Source organism: Botryllus schlosseri, chromosome 6, assembly GCF_051294905.1.
Source record: "Botryllus schlosseri isolate E-star chromosome 6, Bs_hap1, whole genome shotgun sequence".
In the NCBI taxonomy this organism is placed as follows: Eukaryota; Metazoa; Chordata; class Ascidiacea; order Stolidobranchia; family Styelidae; genus Botryllus; species Botryllus schlosseri.
In genome coordinates, this window is record NC_137241.1 from 25,332,440 (window position 1) to 25,342,808 (window position 10,369).

A 10,369-nucleotide genomic window follows, 5' to 3' on the forward strand; every position below is an offset into this window, starting at 1 on the left:
GGTGTAGTAAAGTGAGGACAGTTTTCTGATCGAAAAATTGACTCAAGTTGCAAATGCAGTTGAATATCTCTTGATTCGCAATCTCAATTTTTCAAATCGGTAAATAACGCTTCATTTTCAGTGGACTCATGCGAATATAGAAAAGCAAATTGAACATGATTCAGTACAGAGATAGATACAGAGCACAGAACACTTAAAATGCAAGTCAAACAGGGGTGTGCTGTGCAAAACCGCCCAACATGTAGGTCAGATCTTCAAAGAAATTGTCAAAATTCTCGGGCGCGAAGTCAGTACATGCGTATTTATGTGTTATTTTGCCCTTATCCCACATGTGCTTGGCTCGAATGTCCCAGACATAACTACCGTACTAAATTATAAATCGGTTTCGCGGGTCGCTCATCTTACAGAATTAACACTTGAGGGGTCACACAACTATTCTATAAGGGCTGCTATAGGTTGCACATGCACAGTGCACACCTCTGGATTAGAATACAATGCAATAACTGGAAACAAAACATGGCGGGAACTTCAAGAAGCCAGATGGCCTGTGCTAATTTTCGCATTTACATATTTTAGCATACAAGATATTAACCAAAATCGTGGAGTACTCAACAACTGTAGCCAAACACTATCCAATCTTTGAGTCAGGAAAATTCTCATCTATTGACTGCTGTTGTCAGGGATTCATGGAACATAAATGTTGCATATCACAACGTTTAAAGAAATGTACAATTCCTCCATTAACAAGAACATTCACACCGCTTTTAATGGAATGCGGAAATAGGCTATGCTTCCTGAATGCAGTCCATAGGTTTTCAACTACCAACATATGTTATTGTTATATAGCATTTTTCAGCACATTCATTCCGAATGCTACTACAATTTACAACAAAACTCGTGGCAGTAATTTGGGCAATCATAATATTCCATATTGAATTGATCCCCCAGGTAATAATGCAGTCCAATATACTAGTGCGTTATCGTCAATGGGTGACAAATTAATGACGATAGAGTTACCCTGAAAACAGTGAAGATATTCTGGGTACTACGGTAACGCGGTAGGGGCAAAAGGCATTTCTTTGCCTTGAGTACGACATCTGCTCACGTTGTTCACGTTCTAATTTCTTTGAATGCTATTGCTGATAGCCAGATTACGGGAAATTTCTATAGTAATTGGGGTGGTAAATGAAAAGGAATCTTGCAACTAATTTTTGCAAGTCAAGCGCTGGTTCAGAGCTATGGGGGTCAAAATAAATGATGAAATAAGAAAACTTAATGTCTTTAGTCGAAACATGCGTGAAAGTCAGGGATATCCCTGATGTTACTGTCTGACTTTGCACCATGTAGTGTGCGAGATGTCATAAATTTTCAATGTTGCATATTAGTGCTCTTTACAGGCCGGTCTGCACAGGGATTTCTATCCCTGGGTCAGCAGAGCGATGATGGTTGCCGACCCCTGCCATAGCTGAAGCATGTAGCGTAAGCAAATTACAGTAGCGCCAACACAATATCCGACATCAACAGACTACACACATTCATCACCTAATCTTATCATTCACATCTGCGAAACAGTGGAAACGCTGTCCTACTACAAAAAGACGATTTTTGGCACCATTTCCGGCTTAAAATACCTGAAATAAAGTTGCATAAAAGATACTATGGGAAGTAAACGGACCAAGCAAAGGGCACTTGGGAAAGAACAGCGATGACTAGTGATTGTTGTCATGAAAGAATGTTAGTTACATATTAATAGGTCACGAGGTTCTTAGTTTTCAATCTTGACTAAGTTGACTGACAAGGAAATGCTGATTTCACGGCAATATGAATCAATTAATCACGAGCATGTTAATTCTGATGGGTGATTCATTCCTGCCAAGGTAGTGTGGCTCGGGTTTGAAAAGACTTGATATCACAAAGTAAGGCTATACAAATTGAACTCAATCGTATAAATATGTTTCGATTAAACCAGTTTCAGGCAAGATATACCAATAGTTGTCCTATCATGATTTGATATGTTAGGACAATATCAGGGGTGCTACGGAATTGTAGGGCAAACGATAAGCAACATAAAGACATTTACTAGTGTATATGTATTTAATTCTGCGATAGAGTAACGGAACTCTGTGAAACTTCTAGTACCGAATTACAACATGATGTCCAGTATATACCAGTGCTATAAAAAAAAACAGTCGTGTTCATCTTAACATAGATGGTAAAATTTGGAGAGCACTCAAACTTACTTAATTGTAGAGGACTTCAAATTTACATCTGTACAGCAAGACGTAGCAAGAGAAACTGAGCAATTTAATACACATATCTATAGGCAACCATATCAAAGAAGTTGAAAGCTTTGGGATTGTATAAACATTTAGCATCTTATAAACAGCTTGGGCAAGGGACATGCATCTCATTGTGTGTAAACGTGGGTAAATAAAAGATAGTCAGTATAAACTCGTCTGCAATATAACATGGTATGTAGTGCAATTTGGTAAAGAATGAAATAATTTATCGCATAAAATGGAAAAAGAATAGGCGTGTGCAATTTGTCACAGCTCTAATCTGTTAAAATGGTATTGGTGATACACCATTTCAACTCTTGTTAAAAATACTGCGTCGTGATTTGTACAACCGTAAATGTTGCGGCATTGACAGGAAACGCTCGTACAACGGTAGAGTTTAGTCCCCTGTAATAGAGAAGAGCATGGTCAATGTTCATTGTTCAGGTTCAGGCATGAGAATAGATCTTCACAACCTACTAGATTCCATGTATATATCAATATTATACCACCGGCGCCAATTGGATGATTGTGATGTGATTATTCCATTAATTTGTTGCATGAAAAGTCAATTAAATGAATTCTATCTAAGTTATCTCTCAGTTACTAATCACTTTTAGGCGACAACTGTAAAGCTAATTAAAGTCAATTTCAATTAAATTTGGGTGTTCTCAGTTGATTGACTTCAACAAGACTTCTATCACTTTATCACCAGGTGCTGGCGTTTTGCACTGATAAAAATTAAGTAAAAGCATCAATAACTTAGCGCATTAGGTCTGTTTGAAAAAAATTTTTCTTCCACATTTTGCGATTTCCCTGATTGCTAAAAAACGAGTTCCAGACATGCCTAAAAACAAAAATGACGAGGTAGAAGACCCCCCCCTGCTTTATTATTATGGAAAAATATCATAATAGAACAGTGGTCATGCACCCTTATTGAGTGATTAACACAACTTCTGGGATCATTATACATATATTTAATTAACTACCCACATAATATTATAATACTAATGTTATGGAAAGTCGACTTGCAATATCTTCCGTGAGAGGGGCGAAATTTTTTTAAAGTAAATGAATGAAATTGGTCAATAATCTTGTTACTTGCATATTGCATATACGTTATCAGATTTACCGATACAGCTGATAGAAGCGATGTTATCAGAGATTTAGAGTGCACGTAATCATACATCTTGAGCTATCTGGTCCTGCCGCACGATAAGAGGGCTCTCGAGGGTGAGCGTCAGGCGGGCGAATTGTCATTATGATTACTTAGTTGAAACCTGCTGTTATTTTGAGGGGGTCATGGCCCCTTTGTGGCTACGTCTATGGATAGCAGTCGGATAAAAGCATTGCAAATTTAATAAAAATAAATTGATCGCTGTTTAGCTTGAAATTAGTCAAGTTTGTTGAGATAGCCATGCTAAAACGATAGTGATATAAATTCGCAAATGAAGTACATTCCACACTTAATTTGGCAGAGTCGAAGAGGAAATAAACTAACAAGCAGGTAAAATACAGGTATATTGTGTATGTATATTTCCAACTTAGTGTCGAGGCAACGTAGATTTTACGAAATCAACTTGTACGTATTCTTCACAATGCATTATGATATTTGCTTTTCATGACTCCCATATCCCTCTAGCTAGCAAATTATGATGCATTACACTTCAGAGTTTCAGTGGAGTGATATTAGAACAGCTACTTGCAGATACAGAAATTCAATATACAATTGAATAGTATATTCATATTGAAATGAAGCCGAATATTTTCATGAATGTCAGCCATCATATTCGGGTTCATTTCAATATGAATATAGCCTACTATTTAATTGTAAATGATTTCGAGAGAAACAGTGAAATTTGGAGAAAATGGGTATTTTTAAAAACCCTACTGAGACAGAAACTAGTTCAGCCGTTGGCAGACTCATACCTGTAAAGAAATCTGCACCCGTCCTTGGCAAGGCCTTTTCTGATACAGTCCATAGTACCCTGGTATTTCATACTCTCAAATCGGTCCGCTTGAAGTCTGGACTTGACGACATCAACTGGATACGTGAGCACCCAAGAAGCAATCCCGGCCAATCCGCCGGCCATCAACATACGAAAGATACCACCCATCGTATAGGTCTGACTTCTGTCAACCTATCAGCAAATGAATAAATGTGTGATATTCATATATGGCTACCCAGTGCACACTGGAAGCAAATAAATGGTTTTCTTAACCAAAAATACTACAATTTAATTCGAAATTGTACGAATTGCTGAGATTTTTAAGCCCACCAATTACAAAATAGTTTCATAATGGGTTACAAGTTTTTAGATCAAATATATGGAAACTAGGTTCGTAGTATTCAAATGCTCGGCCAACAAACTGAATGGCACGTGGCACGGGTATCACATTTCACAGTTTGGATTATGTGAAGTAGAATGTAGTTTAGGGACATGTTTAAGTCGCATTCATAAAAAATAGCCCAACTTTATCACGGTAACTGAATATATTTTCAAAATTGGACCTATCTGTAGTAATGTTCCCTCTAATTTTTGACGAGTCTGCACACTCATCAACTCACTGCGCAGACCCTTGGACAACAGTGCGTAACGACTAAAAAAAATGTCATCACTTCGGACTTTTTGTGCGCAACTTAGATTTTCTGTGCGCAGAGACAGTGTCAGCACTGCGCATTTGTGCACGTGCGCACTGCGCAGCTTAGAGGGAACATTGATCTGCAGTGTGTTTTGTCATTTTGCGTGAGTCTCGTAAAAATTCACCTTGCAATTTCGAAAATAGCCACCTCAGATAAACTCTTGAAAAAACCTACTTGAGTACTTCCCATACTTTTATTTCCTACTTTTACTTTCTAATATATGGTGTCAATTTACTGAGTAGGATGATGTTTGACCACCTCTGGTGATACAAAATGAGATTGGAATTCGCGTAGCAATAACCGAAGAATTCGTGCTTTCAACAACCTGACTAACGTATCAAGCTACCTGTAGCACAGTAGATGTCAGGATGTCGTAAGACGCGAAATAACATCCAAATGCCGGAGTGTCTCGCATGAGAGTTAAAATCATTCCTCTGTAGCATCCTTTCATGCCATATCCTTTGTATATCTTCTTCATACAGTCCACAGAGCTCTTGTACTGATTCTGAAGTGAAGGAATTTGCAAATCTTATATTTGCTGCAAACACACGGCTTATATCAAGAATAGAAGTGTTAAATGAAATGGTAGTAGCGTCACAGAGACTGCAAGTGAAAAACATTGTCAGAGCAAAGTCCTTTAAATAGCTAATATATTATGACTTTATTGTGACACAGTGGACTTGAACAATAACAATAAGGATAGTAAAATCTGTCTGTTTGTCGTCCAACATGGTGTTGGTGTAACTTCCACTTACAGGACATGAAATGGTGCCGAGCAAGAAGAATAGGCTGTGATCGAAAGCAACTTGACTATGCCTACTCACCGTCTCCGAGCTTATTTTACCAATGCCTTGTACTTGCATTTGAGTTTTCGCAAGCTCCATAGGTGAACAAACTATGCATTGCAAAGCGCCTGCAAATGCTCCACTTATGAAATGTGTATATGTTGTTTCCCTTCCTAGGACGGCAATAGTCTGAGCTTGAACTCCAAAAACAATCGCATTGATGAATCCCAGACCAAGTAAGGGTGATGACATTCCTTTGAAAAGACCTTTCGGCTGCGAAGTGGTCAAGATACATTAAATTACATTGAATCAATTTAAATAAAAAATTGAATCAATGATTCTTAAACAGGGGCTTAAAGGGTGATTCTAGGAAGCAGAAGAATGTTGGTATACCAAAAATTGCATAAAAGGTTAACGTAAAATGATAGACAAGTCATGGCCATGATCCACCACAGATATATAGTAAAACAGTTTTCGACTTTTGTGAAGCACAAGGAGAGACGCATATCAAATGGCAAGGCAACTCAAGTATTTGTGATGCCACAGATATCAAGAGATCGAAACATGCTTACGCTTTCATTCTTGACGATTGAGGTCAGGCAATGCCATACGCCCCTGTACAAAGATGCGCCACTCGTCTGAAGACGTACCTGGAAATTGAGAGCATTGCATCAAAGAGATAGCGTCATTGATTCCATCGCTAAACAAAGCCCAGGCTTTGGCAAGAACAATAGGAAATTTCCATTCCATACAACCTACTTTCAAAAGAGACTGATCAACCGCGATATTCCTTAGTATAATTGCACTAGGCTTTATCATAAGTAAACGGTAATATCTCACCTTAACCGTATCAAACGGTTGTCCTACGAGTACTCCTGCAATGCCTGTACATAAGTAAGTGCATGAAGTAAAAGTTAAAACGATATTACTAGAAACCCATACCTCCGAGACAACCCGAGAAATACTCCACATACGTGATCATGTCCCGCGCATCCCTAGATGATGCCTATTTCCTTTCTGCGCTTATGGTGCGTACTTATTACCCTTCGGCGCTTGCGGTAAGGCGAACGAACTTGCTCGTCACGCTTTCAGTAAGCGCGTACGTACAGACACTGATATTCCGCCGTAATTAGTCGGAAACGCGAGGCAGATGCAGTCTCAAAAGCGTAGTGGCATTATAGAGTCTCTATCGTGGCATAAACAAAGACGTATGAGGAAAACAATACACACATACGCCCCACCCACGGTGTCGACCAATGAAACGAAGTCGTCATTTCAGGAACGCGAGTATCGAGATTCTTTCATACGTACGTCAACGTGTGCGCGTGCGCTTGTAACGTATGTTTTGGTCCTCACGTCAACACAACAAATTTCTGAAGTCAAGTAGATCATGCGTAACTTTGTGTTCCGTTTTTGTCCACACACCACATTACTTATCGAGCTTATAGTGTTGGTTATATGAAGAAATAATCAAGCTTGTGCGAACTCCAACATTTATCGACGCGATTAAGGTAACAAAAATAATACATAGGTGGTACGTATCAACGTTGAAGTCTGGTTCACCAAGCACATAATTCAATAAAATATCTAGTCGCCTATCCCAATATAATACCGTATGTTTACTATAGGATATGGCGATAGGCTATATCGAGCAATCGGGTAAAACAAATATAAGATTACCGGACACATCAAGCATTTACTTGTACAATGTACTAAGTATTCTACAACCAAAAATCGTTGCATCGCTTTATCCTCAATGTTCATAAGTAGTAAAGTCGACTCCGCAAGAAACTGAATAGGGGGCTTAGCATTTTCGCCATCGAATCATCCTTTCTATTTTCCAACGCCTTGTCTCGCGAAATGGCTCCTCAAGACTTGAAATGGCCCGGTTGAAGAACTTGACTTCGTGAACTCGATGCTCCAAATTCTGAATACATTACATAACAATCGCGGACGCTAACCAGCATAGCTTTACCACTATAGGCCTACCTGATTGTAGAAGAGTAATCGATAACCAGACATAAAACTAGGAAATTCACCGAAAGTTTAAGGAAATTCACATCGTTTCGGGCCAGACCATCTATTCCACGGTCCACGGGGAGACATCAGCAGCGGCGTATGACCAATTGAGTGAATTGACCATATGCTGCCACCTCCGGCTTTCGTTGAAAATGCCGCCCAAATTTTGAAATAGTTTCAATCTTTTCAATTATATCTACTGGAAATCTTGTGAAAAAAGGTCATCACTTCGTCTCGACTTCCGCATTACCCACCTTTTCAGTACTTTTGTGGTGTTGACTAAAAAAAGGTCATCACCTCATATTTTGCCGCCGCTTGCAGTCTGCCGCCCACGGCGCATACCCATAACCACCAAGTGGCTGCTACGCCACTGGACATCAAACATCCGGTCATCAGTCAATGGGCGGTCACTTGGCACGTACATCTTATTCTGACATCATATTATATGTACGATGTGTATCGTTATCACAACGTGAGGCTGCACTTTAAACTCTCGGGCAAAGCATCACGGCGCTTGTCTATAAAATAGCACCGTTATTATACCATAATAATTCGTTTCTATGCTACGCTGCCTATACCAATAGATTGATAAAGTAGTCAACATTGCTGCTTGAGTAGCCTACAAGTGGAAGAAACGCCATACATTTCTACTCTATTTCAAGCAGAAGTACCAATTTCCAATACATGCAAAGACTTGTTTAAGTGCATCGGTAACAGTTCATTAATAATTTTGTCATTTCAAAACACCACAAGATTGCGATACAATGAAAAAATAGGAAGGTGTCCAAACGACCGTGAGAAGTCTTTGAAATCAGAAGTAGGCCTACCCATCACGTAGGTAGATCTAATATCAAAAAAGTAGATTTGATCGATAGGTCGCATACTTTTCGTGATTAAATTACACAATCTCTATAGTTAAATCGCAGGTCGCTTCATCCGAAATTGAAAGATCTTTCGAAAAATACAAAATAACTGTGTGTAATCTTTGGAACATAATCGTGATATAGGGGCTATATAACCGCCTGTTCATATGGTAATTTCACCCATAAAAGGGATGCAAACTCATCTCGAATCTACCTTCTACTTTTCAAAATCGAAACTATAAAAAGTATCAAGTAGATAAAAGTGGAAGTAGTCTAAAAACATAGCCACTCACAGAAAACCTACTTGAGCCTACTAACAAAAAGTAGAAGTAATTCGTTACTGGACAGTGATCACATCTGCCTATTCCTGTGGTAATGTCACAATATGCTTGCTATTCAATTAACGACCTACAATGCCACAGCTGCATTTTTTCATATCGCGAGAGTGAATGGAGCAAATATAAAATCACCCCGTTGCACGGATATTATTGTCAAGTATTTCCTCATCCGAAACGTTGTGCTTGTTTTTTTTCTGTACTATCTTCTTTTACTTTTCCTTCGGTGTGCATGCATCCTCTTTACATCGCCTAGGCCAAGGTAGGCTAGGTGTCTGATTCCATAGACTACTCCAAGTCGCTTCGACACCTTCCTATTTTTTTCGTTATCTCATTTTTGTGATGTATTGCAGAGTTGGATCAATTACATTATTTCAGTTCAATTACAATTACAATTACAATTACTTTCATGCATGTTTCAATTACATTACAATTACAATTACTCCATGCTAAAAATATCAAATTACTATTACAATTACAATTACTCCTTGTATGCTTCAATTACATTACAATTACAATTACAATTGCTGCTGTTGAACATGTAATTGAATAATCATAAATTCAACCGTGCTCCTTGACAACCGTAGCGTCGTAATTAACAACAATTCAAGTATTCATGTTTCATTCATGATACGCAAATACCCGTTAATTAATAAAAAGAAAAAACGTTTTCAAACTATTCCAGTATGCAGTATGTCGCTGAAAACAGTATTATAATATATGCACGTGTTGGATTTGCGTATATAGTAGGCTATATAATTAAAGAAATAATATTATTTTTATCGAGGGACGAAGGAATTAGGATGAGGAGTAAAAACAAAACCGTGCTTTGTCAGATAAGACGTTATATAATAACCAGTGGTCTGGTTAGTTGGCCAGACGAAGTAACGATGCAGCATCGTGATCTGAAATCGTATTGTAGATTGCCAACCCACGGATAGATGCGCAAGATGTGAGTCACGGATGAATGCACCGACAAACGTACTGCAGAGCCGGCTAAAAGCAGCAAACTTTGTAGTCCTAGAGCTGGCGATCCAAGCGTCCAAATTTGATGCATCTGGTCTTTATCGTAAGCTATTGATGCACTAATTTCGAAAATACAAATTAAAATCTCGTCAGGGCAATGTAACTGCTCCAAAATAGCCGTTTAAGGCCGACTGTTCTGAAAAGTGAGAGCGCCGCAGCAGCATGACCACAACAATGACCAATTACGCCTAGCGATTGTTCAGAACAATGCCGATTCCCAGACTTTCACGACTATTTTGGGATGGTACCATTGCCTGGAAATATACTTTTATTGCGGAATCAGTGCGACACTAGCTTTCAATTAGGACCATACATATCAAATTTCGACGCTTGGATCGCCAGCTATGGGACTATCAATTCTGCTGCTTTTAGCCGGCTCAGCAGTTCGCTTCTCGGCGTATTCAATCGTGAGTCACGTGTT

The 10,369-nt window shown here is 38.8% G+C and overlaps 1 protein-coding gene across 1 annotated transcript; it reads right to left on the reverse strand.

Annotated features, from left to right (window-relative positions):
- Positions 1-54: 54 nt before the first annotated feature.
- On the reverse strand, positions 55-6,918 carry LOC145441786 (mitochondrial basic amino acids transporter-like). Its single transcript, XM_080319728.1, has 7 exons — positions 6,648-6,918; positions 6,546-6,589; positions 6,278-6,355; positions 5,745-5,978; positions 5,267-5,425; positions 4,206-4,417; positions 55-2,684 (listed from the first exon to the last, which is right to left on the reverse strand). Exons 1-7 carry the CDS (start codon positions 6,685-6,687, stop codon positions 2,600-2,602), a joined length of 852 nt encoding a protein of 283 aa, XP_080175854.1. The 5' UTR covers positions 6,688-6,918; the 3' UTR covers positions 55-2,599.
- Between the last annotated feature and the right edge of the window lie 3,451 nt (positions 6,919-10,369).